Below are 24,826 nucleotides of genomic sequence, written 5' to 3' on the forward strand. Positions count from 1 at the left end.
ATGCCCAACCCTAGGGCTACTTTACTTCCCAACTTCCTTCACAATGTCACATACACAATTATACCGGTGTGTCTGACCGCACACTTCAAGATACCTGTGCTGAGATTTGCAAACAGAGGTGAGCTAACTGAACTTCATTAGACTGATAGATTATTGCTAACATTTCTAGGTATGTTTACTATCTTATGTGGGCTGGATTAATTGGAATAAAAAGTACATTTTCAGCAATTATTACATTTTGAACACATGAGGGCAACCTAACACTGTGTTAGAATATCATTATATTACAATGTTAAGGCTGCTGTCACACACATGTCTTTTTGTTGCCATGTCTGATGTGGTCTTTTGCACCAAAGATTTATAGTTGATCTATAGAATGACAGTTTTTTTGTTTGTTTTTTTCATATACTGCATTTCTATATATAATATATAATATAATATAAATATATAATAGTGTACAATTAATAGTGGGATAATGGAGGTCAGATCTCAGTCAAGGTTTATCCCAAGGCATGTCAATTGTGATGTCAGAACAACACCAGGACCAATGTATTGTTGTAGAAATATCAATAATCATAATTATTAAGCCGTATTCATAAATATATTCTGCTGCACAAGTTGATGGTGAAGTTTAGAAAGTGAATGAGACCATACAACACAATGTCAATATTTAGGTTCAGGTTCTTATCTAATATACATCAGAAAAGTTAATAAGAAAATGATTGAGAGGATTTAAGGCCAAGAAATGTCCTTAGATGTGGGTGAAAATCATAATAGATAAAGATAAGATAAGATAAGGTTTACTGTAGACTCACTCAGGAAAAAGAGTGAGGAGAGTCAAGGAATGTATATAAAGTATATGGAAGAAAAGAAAAGTGAACACTATAGAGCAGTGATGGTGAACCTTTTAGATACCGAGTGCCCAAACTGCAACCCAAACCCAATAAATTATCACTAAGTGCCAACACGGCAATTTAACTTTAACACTGTGCGAATCCACGATTGTGGATAGTTACAGATGCGCAAAATATTGCCGTTTGAATGGGGCTTTATTGAGCTTTCAATTATACAAACAACTTTGCACTTCATTTGGTATCATTTTGGTATCAATTAATGTTCACCAATTACATCGCACAGATCTGTTTAATAGTCACCATCCAACAGCCTGTACTAATATCACATGTTTGCTATAACACAGATACTGTGTGATATAAATAGTGAAGGGTCCCCACTCAGTACAATCTGCTCTACAGTGGCCCCCACACAGTCCAATCTTCTTTACATTGGCCCCCACACAGTACAATTTGCTCCACGGTGGCCCCCACACAGTATAATCTGTTCCACAGATGGGTGCCCACGGAGAGAGTTCTGAGTGCCACCTCTGGCACCTGTGCCATAGATTCGCCATCACTGCTATAGAGAAATGAGAGCTTCTTCATTTTACAAAGAATAACAACACATATGAGGGAAAGGCAGGTGACAATGGAGGTAATTTCTGTAGATTAAATGGATGACTTTTGACATGTATCTGCCAATGTTTTCCTCTATGTTAGCTGTGAAGGGCAGCTTAGGGAATACCTTACCTTTACAAACATCAAATGCACAAAATTATTGAGTTATAGAGTTATAGAGGTTTACAACAATACAAACCCAAAAACCAACAGAACGGAAATATAAGGTTCAGTTTACACTGGAGTCATGTCTTGTTAACTTTTCATTGGTTCTGATGTGCAGACCCTGAATTTTGAACTTGTACAATCTGTTCCAAAATGAATCAAAATCTGTCCTGTTCATTGTATACTCTTTAAAATTTTAACCCATAATGCCTATGTGTACGCAGCATTGAGAAAAATAATTGGACACTAACCAATATCACATCAGCTATGGGACAGACTGATGGGTGTCTGATTCATGGGTATCAAACATTACTGCAATAATTATTTCATATTATGCAGAATGTATGTAAGCTTTTCTATTCCATGAATTTTATTACTTGTCATTGATTTTTGTTTGCCCAGCCCTTATCTCTGTCTTTTTTTCTAAGACAATTTGGTGACATCATAAGTGTGTTTATATAATATACTTAATCTCTCTAACTTCCTTGTAATAAAAAAAAAAAAAAAACAGGCTGTAAAGTTTCCACTGGCAATGCTCTAAACATTGCCCGGAAGAATCTGCTCACACTTGTACATGATGCAGTATATAGAGCTGTAGCACTTGTGTAAAAAGGGGATAGTCACATCAAATGGCTGTTTCTCTGGTTTTATACCATCTAGAAATATGATTTTATATCACAAGAAACCTGAGATTCCGGTAACAGAGATGTCACTTATTAAAACCACAGTGAGGGTCCATTTACATGGAGGAAAATGGTGAGGAATTTGGTGTGGAATTTCAGCGCTAAAAAAAAGCCTCCCATTGACTTCAATGGGTTCCTTTTTCTTCTAGCAAATCTTAAAGCTCACACATTGGCAATTCGCAAGTATACACATTATTCCTGGTAACAGCTCAGTTAAAGGTTTGCTGCAGAGAATTTTACAGACTGTTTTCTATTAAAAGGAAGATACAGGGGTTACATAAGTATTTTATAATAAATGTTCACCATTTACACAATTTGATTAATAAAAATTATTTGATAAATAAATATAAAGGGCGTTACACTTTAAGACTAATAAGTAACTAGTAATAAATGAATCACCTTTCCTAATGAAATGCAATAATTGTCTCTATGCTCCATGGATATCACTAAAGGCCCATTGTCAGTCTTTATTCTTTGATCTTGAATACAGATGGAGCAAAGTTTAACTTGAATCTGAAGAAAGATACATCTGTTCAAATCTCTGTCACAATGTCCACCTAAAATCTCCAGAAGAAAAAATCTTGTACATTCAGTGCTTTCAATTTAAAAACAATGGGCAACCAGTGTATTCCATTATAGTCAATGAGGTCCATAAGGCTCCGTAGATGTTCACTATTTTAGTGGTCCATTTGTCCAAGGCTCTGGTCCTTTAACAAACTAGGACAGAATTAAAGAGATTTGAACCTGATGTTTCTTGCAACAGCTTTTTAACAAAAGCTGTTTAAGGCGAAGGCCCCACGTTGAGGAAATGAAGCTTTTCGTTGCAGATTTTGCTGCTTTTTTTTTTTTTTTGTTCCAAAGTCAAGAATGGCTACAAAAGGAATGGGAAATATATAGGAAGTATCCTTAGGCTATGTTCACACAGAGTTTTTTTTCGCAGCGGATTTTGACACAGAATCCACCTCAAAATCTGCATCCAAAAACGGCTCCCATTGACTTCAATGGGAGCCACTATCTTCTTTTTTCTGCTAGCTAGTAGCAGAAAAGAGAAGCAACATGCCCTAACTTGCCCTATCTTGCCATAGTGCAAGACTCCCTCCCAATTAGGAACCAAAAAACTAAAACCAAAATAGTCTAATAAATATAAGTCACTCCAAAAAAGTAAAATAAATGTAAATTTATTGACATAAATTACAAAGTAGATATCAAAAACAAAAGACTACAGCAGGGCAAGATGGAAATGCCGGAACAGTGCTTTGCATCGGCGTTCCGTCGTGACTAGCTGCGCGGTATGTTCACACACTGAATCCATTTTCCCGGCATGTGAACATACTTACATACAAACTTACTCTTCTTTTCTGCTCAATCCACTTCTGGCTTTGGTTACAAAAAACTGCAGCAAAATCTGCAGCATAAAAAGCTATGTTTCCGTAATGCAAAGTAATGTTTGTTACATTGCATATATATTTCATAACTTCTGATTAATTGTCTGACTTCCTCTTCTTACTGAATTTCCAAGAAATTGTAGTGACCCTTTGTGCATATAATACTGTTTATTTTGTATTCAGGAAATATATTAATACAATATTAAGACAATAATCCTGTGCTGCTACCAGGAACTTAGTTTCCCTATTGTAGCTTTGCAAATTGATGAAAGAAACTGTTTGCCATTCCTGCCTAGAAATACATAGACTAAAATATAGGTATCAAAGAATCAAAGAATACTGTGATATATTAGTGTCACAAAGGTAAATATATCCTTTAGTCTCAACATAATACAGCAAAGGAATGTAGGAGTAACAGGAAGCAGACATATTTATACATGCTAGGGCATCTCACACAGGGAAATACAATCAAAAGTTGAATGATTGAATGATCAACAAGCTCTACCCAGTTATAAAATATTTCATCTTGTGTAATCCCGCACCTGTTTGTGCTATGCAGTGCCATTTTTTTTTTATAGTTTATTGCCTATTTCTTTCCAAGGTATCAACAACAATCATGACCCGAAAACACATCTGGCTTTTATTTATCCATGTGTCGATGTGCTTGGGTAGGTACATTTATCACATTTATTAAAGCTAATGTCAATTTTTGTCTGAATTTTGTTTTCAGATCCAAATTCTGTGATTCGTTATAATGTAGCTTTATAGACACCAGAGCTCTGTTCTACTTATATAGAGCTCCAAATGATCTGTGAAGATAAAGATTAAAAATAAATAAAGTTATAACTGCCTGCAGACTCCACTAGAGAATTCTATGTTAAAGTGATCAGATAGATAGATGGATAGATAGATAGATAGATAGATGGATAGATAGATAGATAGATAGATAGATAGATAGATAGATAGATAGATACGGTAGATAGACAGATAGACAGATAGATAGATAGATAGATAGATAGATAGATAGATAGATAGATAGGAGATAGATAGATAAATAGATAGATAGATACGCCCAGTATATATACAGTACGTTGCTTAAGCAACAAGATCGTTATGTGCAAATAATGTCAGAATCGGTGAACAGAAATAAACTCACCTATTCCAGTTGTGCTAGAATTAAGTACAACTTTACTTTGTACGTAGGGGACCAATGGAGGAATGGAGGCCAGAAACTTACTACCTTCATTGAGAGCAGTCAGAAACCTTTGGAGGATTCCATTCGCCAACAAAAGTGAAGAGAAGCAAAGAAAGAAAGGCATTATAGATTGGCAATACTTCTAGGATTCTGGAGAAGCTCACTATATTGTGACTCAGTGATATTCTCTGTGGACCCAGGAACAATGCCAATCTTTATTTCCTTGTTTCTCTTCAATGATTATCTTTTTGTGCTCAGCACCTATGTAAAATAGTCAAAGGAAGAAAACTGGTGGCCCAGAGTCAAGGTTATGGGTGCCCAATATAGTAAGCAAAGGTTTGCCCATCTGGTCTGATCCCATGGACCAATTACTGTAGTAGCAATTGCTGAAAAGTTATTGGTGACTATGATAGAAAGCTGTCAGGACACACAGCGCATAACAACTCAGTGCATAGCTGGTCATTACTTTGTCAACTTGAAGTCTACACAATTGGTCTTTAGCTTGTCAACTTGAAATGTATAGGGCTGCATAGCCAAAAACTGGTGTGAGTGCCTATGTTGACCTCTGTCTACCATCTACAGCTAAAATTTGATTATTGAGAAGGTGCAGATGATATTTGTTTTCACACTATAAAAATAGCTTGAAAACCATGACAAAGTATTCAAGGTGTTAACCCAAAATACTCCAGATCTCAATCAAATCTAGCAACTGTGGGGTGTGCTGAAAAAACAAATCTGATGGAGACTTTACCTCGCAATCTATAGTACTGAAATGATCTAATTCTAATGACTTGTTGGCAAATACCATAGGACTCCTTCAGTGGCCTTGTGGATTCTATGCTGCAATTGTTGTTATGGCTTTTATAGACATATTGATTGTAATAACTACTATATGGGGTTGCTAAGTAATGTATAGACAGGACGCATGTCTGTACAAATCTATTGAGATCCAGCTAATAGTTATTGTGTAACATTATTGTTCTCTAGATAAACAAAACACTCATACTTCATATCTTTTGTCACTGTACTCTAGGCAAACAAAACATTTATACGTTATATGTTTTGTTGGCTGATATCTCAAACAGTATTATTGTAGGTTCAATATAGTGAACTTTGGACAGTTATTTTGCTTCCTTGTTCTCTGTGTCAGACAGGGATGTGTAGGGCCCACAACTGGATTTGTTTTTTAAGGCCCCTTGCCAGTAGCCCTGCAGATCAGTTGCACTGAGACAGCATGGCTACAGGTAATAACAATGCCATGCTGCTCAACCGCCATATGATGTACATCACTGCACTACCTAAACCTACCACTACACACTGTATGGCAAGAGAGCAGCATTGTTCCTTGAATTGTTAACATTACCATGGACGGTAGGGCCAGCACAAATGATCTCAAGACTGGATGTAAATATGTGCTGGCCCCCTCTGTAATAACATCCAATGCCCGAGACTATAGGTCTACCCTTGAGTGGATCATAGCCCTAGTGCACCTTTGGAAGACAGTAAAGCATTGGGACATGGGGCTCACAGGGCCGCATTTACTCCTATTCACTCTTATTAATCAGGCACTCCGACTTAGCCTGATCTAAGATCAAGTTCAGTTTGGTCACATAACCAGGAGTAGGGTCACCAGGTAGCACCTCATAGCTGCTGGTATCCAAGAGGATGTTAAGACACATGGCAACATAGTCATCCCTGTTGATGAGAACTATGTTGCCCCCCTTGTCAGAGGCTTTCAAAATCATAGACGTATCCCTTTCTAAGTCCAGCAATGCATGTACCTGGGAAGAAGAAAGATTGCTAAGCGGCACTCGTGAACTATCAAGTGACGACAACATGTTGATCATTTTCTCGAATATATTTATATTTCTTGTGTCACATGGTGGAAGAGCCCTTCTCTTAACATGCAAACTTGTAAATGAGGTTGCCAATGAAAGACCCTGGCCCTGGTCCCATAGATCCTCCAATACTTGGAGACTTGCCAAATCCCCCCTTTCAATACCAAGATCATGGCAAGTCTTCTCTTCTATGACTTTCATATATTTATCCCACCTCAATTTCCTCGTGAAGAGGGCTAAGTCTTTGACCCAATTAAAAAGATCGAATCTCGTGGTGGGGTAAAAGAACAACCCTTTACGTAACGCTGATAACACTACCTCTGTTACATTCCTTGTGGACAAATTGATGACCTGAAGTCCACAATCAGAGGTGATCACTCCAGTAGATGGCGGGCCTATTGAGCCGATGGCTCTGCCTGGTCCTTCAACAGGTATTGGGCTATCCCAGGGTCTCTGGGATAAAAAAAAATCAGTAGCACCTCCCGTTGGTCTACGATTACTAGAGCCCACACCTGAGACACCTCTTTCAAACCTGTCCTTGTCCCTTGTACTGTTACTGGTTGGAATACGGTTCTTTGGTCTAACTACTGGGTCCCTAGATCTATGTAGGTGCCCGATCAGTGACTGAAATCTCACATTCGGGAAATATCACTCATGGGCACAGATCTAATGAGTCGCTGATATGCCCTATTCTCTTTGAATTCTAACAAGTCACGCTGGAATTGGAAGTGTTTTCACTGCTTAATAAAGCTCATATAACATTCTATATTGAGCTGCAGCTCTTTCCTTCCTAGCAAACTTCCAAGCCTTATCAATAGCACTCTGTAGGGATTCAGAGATTTTGGTCAAATTCACAATCTCCTCTTCCAAAAACAGTTAGATCAACTGAAGGGAAGATTATCTCCTTTTCCCTGGCAATACGAAGGCTCACAGATCTAACATGTTTAGCAGGCTGAACAGGGTTCCTCTGTCCCCCAGGTACAATTTAATGAGTAAGGTAATTAGTAGAGATGAGCGAACAGTGTTCTATCGAACACATGTTCGATCGGATATCAGGGTGTTCGCCATGTTCGAATCGAATCGAACACCGCGTGGTAAAGTGTGCCAAAATTCGATTCCCCTCCCACCTTCCCTGGCGCCTTTTTTGCACCAATAACAGCGCAGGGGAGGTGGGACAGGAACTACGACACCGGGGGCATTGAAAAAAATTGGAAAAAGTCATTGGCTGCCGAAATCAGGTGACCTCCATTTTAGACGAATAGTGGATTTCAAATCCGGGTCATATGAGAATGTGAACTTTGTGACTATGAGACAGGGATAGCTGTACAGGCAGGGATAGCTAGGGATAACCTTTATTTAGGGGGGAATGTTATTAAAAATAACTTTTTGGGGCTCTATCGGGTGTGTAATTGTGATTTTTGTGAGATAAACTTTTTCCCATAGGGATGCATTGGCCAGCGCTGATTGGCCGAATTCCGTACTCTGGCCAATCAGTGATGGCCAATGCATTCTATTAGCTTGATGAAGCAGAGTGTGCACAAGGGTTCAAGCGCACCCTCGGCTCTGATGTAGGAGAGCCGAGGGTGCACTTGAACCCTTGTGCACCCTCGGCTCTGCTACATCAGAGCCGAGGGTGCGCTTGAACCCTTGTGCACACTCTGCTTCATCAAGCTAATAGAATGCATTGGCCAGCGCTGATTGGCCAATGCATTCTATTAGCCCGATGAAGTAGAGCTGAATGTGTGTGCTAAGCACACACATTCAGCTCTACTTCATCGGGCTAATAGAATGCATTGGCCAGCGCTGATTGGCCAGAGTACGGAATTCGGCCAATCAGCGCTGGCTCTGCTGGAGGAGGCGGAGTCTAAGATCGCTCCACACCAGTCTCCATTCAGGTCCGACCTTAGACTCCGCCTCCTCCAGCAGAGCCAGCGCTGATTGGCCGAATTCCGTACTCTGGCCAATCAGCACTGGCTAATGCATTGTATTGGCGTGATGAAGCAGTGCTGAATGTGTCTGCTTAGCACACACATTCAGCTCTACTTCATCGGGCTAATAGAATGCATTGGCCAATCAGCGCTGGCCAATGCATTCTATTAGCGTGAACTGAGTTTGCACATGGGTTCTAGTGCACCCTCGGCTCTGCTACATCAGATTGCTACATCTGATGTAGCAGTGCCGAGTGTGCATCAGATGTGTAGTTGAGCAAAACTGACTCAGCACTGCTAAGTCTCTGCATTCGCATAGGAATGCATTGGCCAGCCTTCGGCCAATCAGCGCTGGCTCTGCCGGAGGAGGCGGAGTCTAAGGTCGGACCTGAATGGAGACTGGTGTGGAGCGATCTTAGACTCCGCCTCCTCCAGCAGAGCCAGCGCTGATTGGTCGAGTTCCGTATTCTGGCCAATCAGCACTGGCCAATGCATTTCTATGGGGAAAAGTTAGCTTGCGAAAATCGCAAACTGACAGGGATTTCCATGAAATAAAGTGACTTTTATGCCCCCAGACATGCTTCCCCTGCTGTCCCAGTGTCATTCCAGGGTGTTGGTATCATTTTCTGGGGTGTCATAGTGGACTTGGTGACCCTCCAGACACGAATTTGGGTTTCCCCCTTAACGAGTTTATGTTCCCCATAGACTATAATGGGGTTCGAAACCCATTCGAACACTCGAACAGTGAGCGGCTGTTCGAATCGAATTTCGAACCTCGAACATTTTAGTGTTCGCTCATCTCTAGTAATTAGTTAACCCCTGCACCTCCCACCAACACTTAACATATTCTCTATAAGTTTGTCAAATGTTTGAAGACCTCTTTAATGGAGACAAGATGTTCATATATGTTCCCTCTAAGAAAATATGTCCAGTGCCTCCTCCAACCACCTATCTGCATTCATAGCATCTCATAAAAATCCAATCATTTTAGATATATAAGGTAAGGGATATAAATAACAACCACTCATAAGGAGTAAAAAGACAAACAAAATCACTGACGGTGACTGTCACATTTGACAAAAACTTATAGAGAATATGTTAAGTGTTGGTGGGAGGTGCAGGGGTTAACTAATTACCTCAATCATAAAGTTGTACCTGGGGGACAGAGGAACCCTGTTCAGCCTGCTAAACATGTTAGATCTGTGAGCCTTTGCACTGCCAGGGAAAAGGAGATAACTGAATCTTCCTTGCGATTGATCTCACTGCTTTTGCAAGAGGAGAGTGTGAATTTGACTCAAATCTCTAAATCCCTAAAGAGTGCTATTCATAAGGCCAAGACATTCTCTGGTGATCCCAAGTTTACTGGAGTGACCACCTCTGATTGTGGAATTCAGGTCATCAATTTGTCCACAAGGAGTGTAACACAGTTTCCACGATAATAAAAATTGAAATTTCTTTCTTTCTTTCTCAAAAGTTAAAAAACATCCGTCCAACAGACCAAAGGTGATCCCCACCCCAACACACTGAGCAACAAGAGTGACGTCAGCTGACGCGTTTCAGCACGTACGTGCCTTAGTCACGTCATGAGGCTATGACTAAGGCACGTACGTGCTGAAACGCGTCAGCTGACGTCACTCTTGTTGCTCGGTGTGTTGGGGTGGGGATCACCTGTGGTGTGTTGGACGGATGTTTTTTAACTTTTGTTTTTTAACTTTTGAGACAATAAAGAAATTTCAATTTTTATTATCGTGGATGCTGGATTCTTCACCTTTTGCATCAACACTCCGAGTCGACGGGGACTTTACTTTCCGTGCACCCGAACTTGTGCATTTCCTGAACCGTGAGTGTGAATTGTACACATAATGCGTTTGGATGTTTTCATTGCATTGGACATGTGTCATCTTATTTGATTCATTGGGACTGTATGATTCCAAGCATTTTAGTGTGTCAATTCCGTGGCAAGATTTGTTAACTGCTATCAGGACATTCTAAGTATATGTTTCAAGAAGAATTTTCTGTTTGGGCTGTGTATTCCTTTCCCTAGTCCTCATTGCAATTAGTGTAACACAGTTGTCAGTTTTATGTAAAGGGTTGTCCTTTGTCCCCACCACGAGATTTGATCTCTTTAATTGGGTCAAAGACTTAGCCCTCTTCACAAGGAAATTGAGGTGGGCTAAATTTATGAAAGTCATAGAAGACAAGTATTGCCATGATATTGGTATTGAAAGGGGATATTTGGCATGTCTTTGAGTATTGGAGGATCTATGAAACCAGGGAAAGGGTCTTTCAGTGGCAATCCCATTTACAAGTTTTGTCAAATGTTTGAAGACCTCTTTAATGGACACAAGATGTTCAGATAGAGAAAGTTCCTTCTCAGGAAATATGTAATGTGGGGCCGCAGTAATTGTTACACTATGGAGGAATATGATACACTGAGCTGTCAGAACAGTGATTTCTTTTACATATGGGATAGGTCCTGGAAATATGTCCGTGAGATTCAGAGATCAGAACTACTGATGCCACGTGTCAAGACTGATGGTGATAGGTACGGCTGATCGGTACATTTGATCATCAGTCCGGTTGTCTATATCAGGAACTTCATCAGTTCTGGGACATCCTTAAACAAGATTTTGAGATCAAGGATGTCATTCCTGATAGACCATCCATTACCTTTCGTAGGGGTTGCAATTTGGGGGACAGATTGGTTCACAGTTGTCTCCAACCTGTGAAATCAAATCCACAATGACACCCCAAGAATTGATGCCAACATCTCTGGAATGCAACTGGGACAGCAGGGGAAGCATGCCTGGGGGCATCTAACACGCCCAAGTTCCAGTATTACCCTACTATCAACTAGACACTTTCCAAACTCAATAGAACCTCTATGAAAGTTGAAAAATACTTCTTCCACAATAGTATGGACAGAAAGACAAATTTAAAGCTAAAGAACCATTAGCATGCACCCCTTTAAATCATGTTACCCATGACAACCACAGATGGCATATGCAATGGGAAATCCAACAGCCCCCACCCTTAAATGTCATTGTGTATGTGTGTGTGTGTGTGTGTGTGTGTGTGTGTGTGATGTGGTAAGACCTTCAAAAATCACTTTTCTGGCCCTTAACGAGAGCCCTTCCAAATTAAGTTAGAGTCCCTTAAGCTGAGCTACCAGCAGAGATTGAGGTCCTTGAGGTGACTTGAGCCTTTTACAAGTATTGTTTTAGGCCCTTTAAGTGAGTTGTGCCTTGCACCAGCAGTTTTTTGCCCTTTGGGTGAGTTAAGCCTTTAACCAGCAGAGATTTGTTGGCCCTTTGGGTGAGTTGAGCCTTGCACCAGCAGAGTGTTAGTCCCTTTAAAATTCTTAGCCCCTAAAATGGTGGTTCCAGAACCATCACTCTCATTGTGTGGGATTGATGCAGTGGATTGGACTGAGGACCCAGACATTGACCTTGATTTTGATTGGGAAATTGATAACTTTTTGGCATCAAGTCCTGGGGGTAACTTTTATTTAGAGGACCACAAAGGTGGAGAATTGGCTGCAACCACTACTACCGGTAATGGTCCTCTAATATCGGACTCTACATTACCTCTACAGGGTTCTGATCAGGTGTTAATAGTCCAAACAACATGCTCCAGTACTTTAGATGTAGATCAGAAACCACGTTCCTGTCCCACACCAGATTTAACCAAGCTTCACCATCATCATCATCATCATCATCCTGCTGAGATGGAGCCACTAAAGGAAACCTTGCTTCCAAGGCATGTTCTGGAGCTGCCACTGAGCCAAATATAAACACAGAGTCCTTTGGAACTGAACAAAATTCAAAGTGTCAAAAGAGTTTAGAGACTGTTGAAAGTAATGGGATCCAGAATGAGGAGTTCATCACAAGGCTGACAGACCCAACTCCAAATGCTGCAGCACAAGCAACCAGCAGTCAGACTAAGATTGTCTCTTCTTCAAGTAAGACACAAGATTCTTTGGAACCAGAACAGGAAAAGCCAGTGATTGCCATTGCAGCAGTGCCTAGGCCATCTTTCAGAGCAGTTCATTCAGAGATTGAATTGGAGTAAAATAAGAACATTTACTGTGATTGAGTATTCATGCACATTAGTGGGCATGGACAATCTAACGTAGAAGATCCTCATGCTGACCTGGCCTCATTACTGAACAAGATCAACCAGGATAATCAGGGCTAGAAACAGCCATCAGATGTTATCGAAAGGAATCACCCTCGGTTTGGAAAGAAGCCATCTAAACGTTGCACCTTTAATTGAGTTGAGCATTGTACCAGCAGAATGTTAGGCCCTTTGGGTGAGTTGAGCCTTTAACCAGCAGAATGTTAGGCCCTCTGGGTGAATTGAGCCTTTAACCAGCAGAGTTTTAGTTTTTGTCCTTGGGGTGACTAGAGGCTTACACCAGCAGTGTTTTACTTTTTGGCCCTTGGGGTGAGCAGAGCCTTGCAAGAGCAGTGTTTTATTTTTATGGCCCTTGGGGTGAGTAGAGCCTTGCACCAGCAATGTTTTACTTTTTGGCCCTTGGGGTGAGTAGAGCCTTGCACCAGCAGTGTTTTATTTTTTTTGGCCCTTGGGGTAAGTAGAGCCTTGCACCAGCAGTGTTTTACTTTTTGGCCCATGGGGTGAGTAGAGCCTTGCACAAGCAGTGTTTTACTTTTTGGCCCTTGGGGTGAGTAGAGCCTTGCACCAGCAGTGTTTTACTTTTTGGCCCTTGGGGTGAGTAGAGCCTTGCACCAGCAGTGTTTTATTTTTTTGGCCTTTGGGGAAAGTAGATCCTTGCACCAGCAGAGTTTTAGTTTTTGGCCCTTGGGGTGAGCTCTAAAAAATTATTTTTCAGGCCCTTGGGGTGAGCCCTAAAACATTAATGTTTTTTTTTTTGTAACTATTTGAGTAGGCGGAGGACGAGGAACTTGTGTGCTGGTACAGACACATGGAACTGTGTCTCGTCAGTACTACGGATGGGACATGCTGGTTGCGGGTCCACAATATCTGCTATCCACTCTAGCATAGGTTCCTGGTGCTCAGGCCTCGTCAGCGGGGTACCCTGCACCCTGCTTGATGTTGTGGTACTGCTGGCTGCCTCTCTCCAGTAGATAATTGGATTTGCAGTCGAACTACTGCAGCCTGGATCCCCAGCTGGATTTCCTCGTCCACGTCCCTGTCCTCGTCCCCTTGTGCTAATGATGAGGGGCACTGCTGGCAGCCCCCCTCAAGTAGCTGGACTGTGGACTGGATCCCCAGCTGGATTTCCACGTCCACGTCCCCTTCCTCATCCCCTTGTGCTAATGACGAGGGTCATGTCCCTTGATGCTACCCTGACGCATCTTTGGCAGGTTCAGTGTATGTATACACTGTTCCTGCAGTGTAGCTCTGAAAAGAGCTGTTGATTGTAATTTTTCCTGCCTAGCAGTGTCTAAACTCTATATCACCCTCAATACAATGTCTCTCCCTATCTCACCAAACCGCATCTGACACGAATATGGCTGACACTATTCTTATAAATCTGAGGTCACCTGATTTAGCCAATGACTTTTTCCTAATTTTTTTTTATGTCTACGATTTCCTGCTTCCTGAGCCACCTTCCCTGCACAGTTATTGGTGCAAAAAAAGCACCAGGGAAGGTGGGAGGGCATACGAATTCTTACTGCGTTTACCACGTGGTATTCAATTGGAATTGAATAGCTCGAATACCTTAATATTCAATTGAATATCTACTTGATCGAACGGTATTCGCTCATCTCTAGTTGGGATCTAATCATCCTGTGGGTACTTTCCGATGTGGGTCCTATCGAGCATGTAGATTCGTGAATAAAGCAAGGAATTTGTCTCGGCATCTACAGTTTTTTTCAACTGTCTAACTGAGGGTCTGGTGTGTGGCAAGTGGCCTGTGTCCTTTGAATTATATAGGCAAAACAAAGACACAATTCCGACAACGAATTTTGTGTTTTTAGTTACATTGGGACATCTTAGTCTCTCGAAATCCTAGCTGAGAGTTGAGTTATCACTACTCTGGTGCATGCTCATAGTTTAGCCCTGGGCAATAATCATATTGAGAAGAGACACGATGTCTGTCCCTAATCAGTTAGCTCTAGGTTGACACATGGTATATTTATCAGAATTAACATGGGCCTGGGGGGGTTGAAATTGTCTCTAGGCATCATCAGCCGTATATTGAGGAACGGGTTTGATGCTGGCCATATATCCAAATCACTGTTAATTTTTTAGTCGGTTGCACCTATTTTATTTATTTAGTTACTAACAAATATGTTTTAGGGGTCACTTCTCAGTAAATTACAAAATGATACATTGTTACAGATATATGACTCTTTCTTTAACAGGTGCAGAAACGAAATTGAATTGGGAAGTACAACGTTATGATGGTTGGTATAATAATCTAGCATATCACAACATGGGCTCCAAAGGTAAGACATAAGACTGGTGTGTGTGTATATATATATATATATATATATATATATATATATATAAAACATTTTTTATTTTTATGACCTAGGAGTCCCTTACAATTGTAAAAACATATTAAGCTTATTCATTCTGATATCATGACTTCTATGTTTACAAGGATCATTAACACTTTAGATATGAAAATTCATGTGAATTAATATGAACTATTATGATACATTTCCTGTTAAGTGTTTTTCCATCTTAAATCCACCTGCAAAAAACGGCTCCCATTAAAGTCAATGGTAGTCACTCACTTTTTTTCCCCGCTAGCTAGTAGCAGAAAAAGGCGAGATGCCTTATCTTGCCGTGGAATCCGCAGCTGATTCAGCCACAGCATCCGCGGCTCCAGACACACTCCTGATTGAGCCTATTCATTTAGGCCTAATCAGGAGCGGAATGCCACGAGAGAATGCCAATGCGACCTTTTCCTCCGTGTGAACATACCCTTATTACCAACAGAAAGCTTAGTAAGGGGCAACATAGGAAAAGTCATTACTTTATACTGCACAAGCTGGGGACAGTTTAGGGTGGAAACAACACCTGACAGGTTCACTATAACATAAAAATTTAAGCAAGTTTCTTTACTTTATTAGCCTGATGGGAAAAATTTTTTAATTAAAAATGAAATTGAATGCAGACACAGCCTAAATTATGCTCCATACATATATCGCTTTACCTTAATAAATAGGGATTTATGGGACGATAGCAAAGTGAGAACAACTGATGCTAAAACCCCAAGAGAGAATTGTTGGCAATCATATAACAAAACAAAACAAAAAAACCTAACCTCTCAACCATTTTAAATGATGTTCTGTGTAAATATGTTAAAGACCAGCTAATGTTTCTTTAAGGGTAAGGCCCCACATGGCGAGCCACAATGAAAAAGCACTGCTGGAAGAGCCACAGTAGGAAAGCATTGCAGCTTTTCCCAAAGAGCCTTATCATAGAAAATGAAAGGAAACCTCTGCAGACTTTCTGCTTCAATTATACCTTTATGGAAACACCGGTGTTTCTGTAGGTATAATTGACCATGCTGCGATTTCCAAAACCGCAACGGTTTTGGAAATTGTAGAAAGATACGCGCAGCAGATATGCTGCAATGTTGAATTCCGCCATGGCCAGACATTGCCTTTATGCCACATTGGCCCCCCAGCCTTAGATAATATCATTCTGGCTGCTCACAGCCACATCTAGGGGAAGCTTAGGAGTCTACAGCATACGGCATGCATCAAACACAATAATATAATAGTATATTATAAGCTTCTAAGTTTCCTTTATAATGGCTGCTATATAACTCTATGGGTGAAGGGATGCAGGACATTTGGTGCCATGTATCAAAAAAGTACTGTATATTTATTATATGATTTATCATCACAGAATTTAACACAGAAATGTAAAAGGAACTTGAAATTCTAATTTAGGGTTTTTACCTATTTTCTCTAGTAAGGTATGATATAACATATTTGGCACATTTTATACATTTTGGAAACTAACCGTCATTCGACATAAGATAATGTCCATTATTCTAAATGTAAAGATTAGAATGTTCTGAATATCGAAGTGGCCTGTTCTGTCTAAAGCTATGAAATGCTATTTCTGTTGTTAAATAACAGGTTCTAAACTGATGCGGAACATCCCAGCGAGTTACTCTGATGGAGTTTATCAAGTGGCAACAGAACCTGGGCTGCCAAATCCACGGAAAATCAGTGAATTAATGAAGGCAGACGCTGACACTTCACTTTCTCAATTGACAGTGATGGCAGTATTTTTTGGTGAGGCAAAAATCAGTATATTATCGGTAACTTTTGTTACGCAATGCCTATTAGACTTGGCCTGTATTTGTATATGATGAAAGAGCAGATATTTTGATGTTGTGTTAGCGTTATCTAATGAAGAGGATGTGTAGGAATGTAGAGCTTGTATAAAATACCTTTTTACAATGGAAATTTGCCACGATAAGGCTGAGATCACACATGTAGTCTTCTATGCAGTTTTTTGGACCAATCACAGCAATGATTCAAGAATATAATATTTGATATGTATTCACACTGTTATGTGATATGAAGATAGAAAACTAGCCTGACAGATCACTATCTATTAAACACCATTAAAAACTGGGGCCAAAAAGCCGCTTATAGCTAAGGCCCCACAGGACGATACGCCGAGCTTTTTGTTTAAAGCGCTGGGGGGAAAAACGCAGCAGGAATGCATTGCGGTTCTTCCCGTAGCTCTTTAAACAGAAAGTTCGCTGACTTTCTATTACAATTATATCTACGGGGAAGCCTCTGGTGTTTCCATAGATATAAATGACATGCTGCGATTTCCAAAACCGTGCCAGTTTTGGAATTTGCAGCATGTCCGCGCTGCGGTTTTTAATGCAAAGTGGGCATGGGATTTGCAAGAATTCCATCCACTTTGCAGTTACTGTAAAATGCCACGATTTTTCCTGCAGCATTTACGCCGTGGGCTTACCAGTACAAGGCTATGCATAATAGTTAATAAGTACCTCTGTTAAGCAGGTGTGCATGTAAAAATATTATGCACCAATTGGCTATACTCGCCTCTTTAAGCAAGTTTTGTATTTTTTAAGGGGTTAAAACTAGAGATGAGCGAACAGTGAAACATTCGAGATTCGATATTCGTTTCGAATAGTCCCTCAATATTCAACTATTCGAACTAATATCAAACCCCATTATAGTCTATGGGGAAAAATGCTTTGTTTCAGGGGAAGCCACACTTCGACTCAGGAGAGTCAAGTCCACTATGACACCCCAGGAAATGATGCCAACACCCTGGAATGCAACTGGGACAGCAGGGGAAGCATGCCTGGGGCCATCTAACATGCCCAAGTACCTGTATTACGCCACTATCTCGTCGGGATCCCTTTCAGCTTGCGATATGCGGGAGCTGACTTTTTCCTTCTAATGCATTGACCAGCGTTGATTGGCCGAATGCCTACAGAGTACAGCATTCGGCCAATCAATGTTGGTTCTGCTGGAGGAGTCTAAGATCGGTCCACAGCAGTCTGCATTCTGGTCCGATCTCAGATGTAGCAGTGTTGAGCGCACAGCTCTGCTACACCGGAGATGTAGCAGAGCTGAGTGTGTGCTGAGCTCTGCTACATCCAGAGATGTAGCAAAGCTGCGTGTGCGCTGATCTCTGCTACACCAGAGATGTAGCAGAGCTCTGAGTGCCGGAGGAGGCGGAGTCTAAGATCGGTCCACAGTCTGATCTCATATGTAGCAGTGTTGAGCGCACAGCTCTGCTACACCTGAGATGTAGCAGAGTTGAGTGTGTGCTGAGCTCTGCTACATCCAGAGATGCATCTCTAGTGTAGCAGAGCTCAGCGCACACTCAGCTCTGCTACATCTCTGGATGTAGTAGAGCTCAGTGCACACTCAGCTCTGCTACATCTCTGGATGTAGCAGAGCTCAGCGCACACTCAGCTCTGCTACATCTCTGGATGAAGTAGAGCTCAGCACACACTCAGCTCTGCTATATCTCTGCATGTTGCAGAGCTCAGCGCACACTCAGCTCTGCTACATCTCTGGATGAAGTAGAGCTCAGCACACACTCAGCTCTGCTATATCTCTGCATGTTGCAGAGCTCAGCGCACACTCAGCTCTGCTACATCTCTGGATGAAGTAGAGCTCAGCACACACTCAGCTCTGCTATATCTCTGCATGTTGCAGAGCTCAGCGCACACTCAGCTCTGCTACATCTCTGGATGTAGTAGAGCTGAGCGCACAATCAGCTCTTCTACATCTCGGGTGTAGCAGAGCTCAGCGCACAGCCAGCTCTGCTACATCTCCGGTGTAGCAGAGCTGTGCGCTCAACACTGCTACATCTGAGATCGGACCAGAATGGAGACTGCTGTGGACTGATCTTAGACTCCGCCTCCTCCGGCAGAACCAGCGTTGATTGGCCGAATGCTGTACTCTGTATGGCATTCGGCCAAACATCGCTGGTCAATGCATTCTTATGGGAAAAAGTCAGCTCACGCATATCGCAAGCTGACAGGGATCCCGACGAGATAGAGCCCCAAAGAGCTGTTTGAGTAACATTCCCACCTAAATAAAGGTAATCACTAGCTAACCCTGCCTGTACATCTATCCCTGTCTCACAGTCACATAGTTCAAAGTCTCATATGTCCCGGATATTAAATCCACTATTTGTATACATTGGAGGTCACCTGATTTAGCCAGCCAATTACATTTTACGATTTTTTTTCGATGCCTCCATTGTCGTAGTTCCTGTCCCACCTCCCCTGCACAGTTATTGGTGCAAAAAAAGCACCAGGGAAGGTGAGAGGGGATACGAATTTTTAGTGCGTTTGCCTCGTGGTATTCGATTGTAATCGAATACCTCGAACGGCCTGATATTCGATCGAATATCAATTCGATGGAACGCTGTTCGCTCATCTCTAGTTAAAACATTAAAAAATGATATAAATTTGGTATCCCTGGAATTGTACCAACCAATAGAAGATATGTCATTTCGGCTGCATAGTGAACGCTGTATAAACAAAGCCCAGAAGAAAGTCACACAAATGCAGTTTTTCTTTGATTCCACCCCATGAATTTCTTCCCAACATCCCAATACGTTGTAAGGAATATTAAATGGTACTGCTACAAAAGTGAAATTTGTTTTTCAAAAATTAAGTGCTCGTACGGCTCTGTGAACTAATAAAATGTTATGGATCATGGAAGGCAGGGAGTCAAAAACATTGAAAATCAAAAAATGTCTAGGAAGGGGTTAATAAAATGGAAGATCCAATCTGTCTGGTTTTCAGATCTTAAGATGTAAAAATAATGCTGCACTGTAATGTGAAATGACTAGAAACGTGTAACTATACATGGAGATTACCTTTTGTCTTTCAGGATTTCATGTCCTCTCAGAAATAGTATCTACAGAAATGCCGGCATGTCCACCTGAATTTCTAAATATTCATATTCCTCCTGGAGACTCAGTGTTTGATCCTGCAGGGAAAGGCAATGTGGTTTTGCCATTCCAAAGAATACAGTGGTCTCAGGATACAGGAAAAAGTCCCAACAGCCCAAGAGAGCAGGTAATACAGTCGGCGTAGGATGAACTATGCAGTAAATACGCCAATAAAGTCATTTCACTTTTTATAGCTACAATGGAAGGACATTTGTTTACCCTCAAGAAAAGAGTTTGTTCATAAGACAATAACAAAAGTTCATGATGTAAAAATAATGTCACGTTTTCAACAATAATATAATATATGGCTTAGATGTTAATGTGACTTCTCTAGAAGTGAATTGAGAGATTCACTTTTCCATTCACTGTCCACATCAATTTGGTGGTCAATACAGTCTCACCACATGAGATTGGGGGTTGAAAGACCTCTGTTCTTTAGAAAGTTTACGGTCCCAGTGGTGGGATGTGCCATAATTGTTTAAGTTTGAAATAACCCTTTAAATAAGTCCTCTTTTAATAAGAGAATAAAATTCTATTACCACGTCGGAATAGCCTTAAGAAAGGCTATTCTTCTCCTACCTTCTCTGTGCCGCCGTTCGCCTACAATACTGGTTCTTGACGGTATGTAAATTAGCTGTCTCACAGCACTGGGGGCATCCCCAATGCTGCGAGAGAACTCTCTCTAGCGCCGCCTCCTCTTCTTCAGCCTCGTCATCTTCAGCCTCTTCTTCCAGCGGTGGCTTGTAACTTCTGAGGCCTCCGGCCTTGGTCAGAGCAGACTGCGCATACCCATAAGCCACGAGAAAATGGCCGCTTGCATAGTATTGTAAGCGGCCATTTTCTCGGGGCCTGTGGGCATGCCATTCTGCTCTGCCCGAGGCCTAGAAGTAAGAAGACACCGCTGGAAGAAGAGAATGAAGAGGACGCTCCTGACGAAGATGGAGGCAGCGCTGGAGAGAGTTCTCTCGCAGCATTGGGGCGCCCCCAGTGTTGTCCGATCACTGGGACCCGCCCCCAGTGCTGCGAGAGAGCTAATTTGCATAACGAGACAAACCGGGATTGTAGGCGAACGGCGGCACGGAGAAGACAACAAAAGGTAGGAGAGGAATAGCCTTTCTTAAGGCTATTCCGACGTGGTACTTAGAAAAAATGTTGTCTGAATGATAGGATTCCTTTAAAGATTTTTTTTTCAGTACCTTTTATTGGTGACATATCCTTAGGATAGGTCATCAATTGAAGTTCCATGGCCTTCCATGGATTAGCTGGTTAAAGTGACAGCAGCATTCCCTGTGCACCGCTTCTGCTTCACAGGCCATGATATGTCACTTTCATTGGTCACATGTCTTAAAAGGGTTGTCCAACACTTATACATTGCTGTTCTATAATTAGGACAGACCGATAAACAATATCAGTTTCATTGGGGGTCCAACACTTGACACCTCCACTGATCAGCTGCTGTGGGGGCCTGAAGTGCTCAGTATACAAGAATACTGACCCTAGACAGAGTAGTACTGTTCACCACCTTATAATAGCAACTGCATGCATGTAATTGATGACCATTGGAGTATCTGCTGAAGTGTATCATTTTCTAGATCAATACAGTAACTGCCTGGATAGATGGCAGCTCAATCTATGGAACGTCCCATTCTTGGTGTGATGCTCTAAGAAGTTTCTCTGGGGGAAAACTGGCTACTGAACCAGAAGGGTTTTTTCCACCATATACCACACCAAGTCTTCCTATGTGGAGGATTAAAGACCCCTCAACAGGGAAAACTGGAGATAAAGGAATATATGGTAAGCGGATATACAGTACAATCTTTCCAAAAATAATTTTTTTTCAATATGTGCCTGTGTAAGGCACTATAAAATGTTGCAAGTAATTTTATTATGAATTTTAGTCTTTATGTCAGTGCACATGTTGAGGAATATTTAAGTCCCCATGTGAAAAACAGACATGTAACAGATGCCACAAGCCTCGATTCTCGCCATGCTCACCACCTTGTGCAAAGCTAACAGTAAATAATGTTAGTTATAGAATTGATTGTCCTCTTTTTTTCAGTTTTTCTGGCCTATGGTTTCTAGGGGATCAGTTTTAAAAACAGATGAGTGGATTGGATAAGAAAAAGACCAATGGTCATATGTTTTTTTTTCCACTTACCGTAGCAAAACTAATGAAAAATGGACATTTAAAAATAAAACATGGCCAGTTTCATTCATTTTTAATCCCTTCACACAAAATCACATACGTGTACATGATTAGGTGTGAATGGGTATATGGAGAAGGCTCAGGAGCAGAGCCCTCTCCATACACAGCGGATGCCGACTGTATAATACAACCAGCACCCTCCGCTAAAAGCTGTGATCGGTAACAACCAATAGGTACTTTAAAGTTAGACCAAAGCGTCTAAGGTCTGGTTCACATCTGTGTTTGGTATTCCATTCGGGGGTTCCCATGTGGACTCCCTGAATGGATTACTGAATGTAGATGTGAACCAGGCCTAATCTGTATAGTGTGAGCCAGTGCGGGACATACTATGATAAATGAAGTGCATCTCCAGGCTGCCTGATCTAGGTGCGCAACCTAAATATTAGATAGGAAAGGTAAATCTGCCCCTATATTATTTATTAATGAAATCTCAAAACTGGTGAGTTATGTACGATCACTAGCCATCATTTTCTTTGGTTATGTTTGTAGGTCTTTTAGCATTTTTTTTTTTTTGGTCATTTTTATGAATTTATGAGCATTTGGTTTCCGAATATCTCCTACATCTAAAATTCATATGCTTTTGTTTGGATGTATACAATAGGTTTTGGCAATGCTATGGCGAATGAAAGCCCATTTATCCAAGCAGTGAGCCTTGTTTGGTTCCGGTACCACAATCATATAGCAGAAAAACTGGCGAAGGAGCATAATGATTGGTCGGATGAGGTTTTGTTTCAGAATGCAAGGAAATGGGTAACTGCTGTATTTCAGGTAATGTTTATTAACACCTCACTAAATACAACATCATTGTTGAATAATAAGTATAACATACATATGAATTGAAACTATATTTTATTTATCATATTTGGTGTATATTTGTCTTTTAGAATATTGTGTTTTACGAATGGCTACCTAAATTTTTGCCACAAGGTGTGACACGGTATAATGGTACGTAATAGTCAATAATAGCAAAACATGAAAAAAACAGTAAAAAATTTACATACTTCTGAATCAACAACCCACTTGAACTAAATCGAAAAAAAAAATCCCTCAGCCTTGAACTACAAACTCTTATAAGATTTTTTTATAGATCGCACTACTATAAAATAAAAAGGATAGGGTGAAAGCCACAACTAACTTCCTTGACAAGTTAAAGACATTGTTTAAAGTTGATTTTTCCAGGTCACAGATCATTGAAATCAAGGAAGTAGTGACTATTTTTCTTCTGGATTTTATAGTGTTTTCCATAGCTACATTTCACAGAAAAAGTCCACACTTACCCAATAGCATGTGAAACATGCCTGTGCAGGATACAAGCAGACTCCATTGCAGTTTATGATAGAGAAAGGACAGGTGCAAAATGCTACTGAAACATCCACTGACACACCTACAATCCATATGTACACAATAGTTACAGCAGAATGCATACCTCCCAACTGTCCCGGATTCTGCGGGACATTCACGGATTCGGTGTCCTGTCTCACGGTCCTGGTCGGCATGTCCCGGTTTCAACTCAGATCTGCGTCTGGATGACACAGATCTGAGTTGAATACATATGAGAGTTGAATCCACTAGCCGCTGCGCTCCGGCCAGTGGATGTGTAGGCGCGATGTGATGACATCACATCGCACCTACAACTCTGTGAGTGAGACTGCGGAGAGAGCGGCAGGGGAGCGTTGAAAGGGTGAGTATCAGTGTTAAATTGGGCAGAGATGGGGGGACATGAAACTGGGGCAGAGATGGGGGGATATGAATATGGGGACAGAGATGGGGACATGAAACTGTGGGCAGAGATGGGGGGACATGAATCTGGGGATAGAGATGGGGGGACATGAAACTGGGGACAGAGATGGGGGACATGAAACTGGGGACAGAGATGGAGGGGGGACATGAACCGGGGGCAGATGAAGGGGGTATATGAAACTGGGGGAGAGATGCAGGGGGGACATATAATTTACAGGTGACTGTAGGAGGATTATACTGTGTGGGGGCACATGAAAAATGAATGAGAATGGGCAGTCAACATAAAAATGGGTGGAGCTAAATTTGCCACGGTGCGCTGCATGCACCACACGTTTGGTCCCTCTCTCGGTTCTTCAAAAGTTGTGAGGTATGCACAATGTGTTGCTTGAACCCTGCACAGCTAGGCATCATCTGGTATTGGGTCATTTTTCTGTGACATGTTTTCTGTATATTACTGTATGTACCTTTAAGCAATATGCTTTCAATAGCTACTATCACTTTCAAGGTTATAGCTATAGTGGGCTAAAAGCTGGCAGCTGTACCTGGGCCCTGGTACGTGAATGGGGTCAAAGACCTTCTGCCGTATGAAAATATAATACACTCCATACCAATTCTGGGGATTATCCATTCACCTTTATCACTGACCACACACATTTGACCCAGATGCAATCATAAAGGGGCACTCTGTTTCCACACTCCCTTCCAACTCACCTACCACAATAGATAGGTAGGCGTGAAGTGCCCTTTTACACTCATGCAGCCACACACAGCTGCCACCACGTGCCACTTACAGGACAACGAGATATCGGTATACCCA

At 41.4% G+C, this 24,826-nt stretch overlaps 1 protein-coding gene across 1 annotated transcript in view; it reads left to right on the forward strand.

The window, feature by feature from the left end:
- Positions 1-50: 50 nt before the first annotated feature.
- LOC142203108 (dual oxidase 1-like) overlaps positions 51-24,826 on the forward strand; it is a 64,946-nt gene continuing 40,170 nt past the window's right edge. The window contains exons 1-8 of the mRNA XM_075273600.1: positions 51-118; positions 4,286-4,352; positions 14,999-15,082; positions 16,736-16,894; positions 20,003-20,190; positions 21,656-21,857; positions 22,871-23,037; positions 23,154-23,214. Coding sequence (XP_075129701.1) covers positions 4,301-4,352; positions 14,999-15,082; positions 16,736-16,894; positions 20,003-20,190; positions 21,656-21,857; positions 22,871-23,037; positions 23,154-23,214 — 913 coding nt within the window. The 5' untranslated portion in view covers positions 51-118; positions 4,286-4,300. The remainder of the gene's footprint in view (positions 119-4,285; positions 4,353-14,998; positions 15,083-16,735; positions 16,895-20,002; positions 20,191-21,655; positions 21,858-22,870; positions 23,038-23,153; positions 23,215-24,826) is intronic.

Source organism: Leptodactylus fuscus, chromosome 5 (assembly GCF_031893055.1).
Source record: "Leptodactylus fuscus isolate aLepFus1 chromosome 5, aLepFus1.hap2, whole genome shotgun sequence".
Taxonomy (NCBI): Eukaryota; Metazoa; Chordata; class Amphibia; order Anura; family Leptodactylidae; genus Leptodactylus; species Leptodactylus fuscus.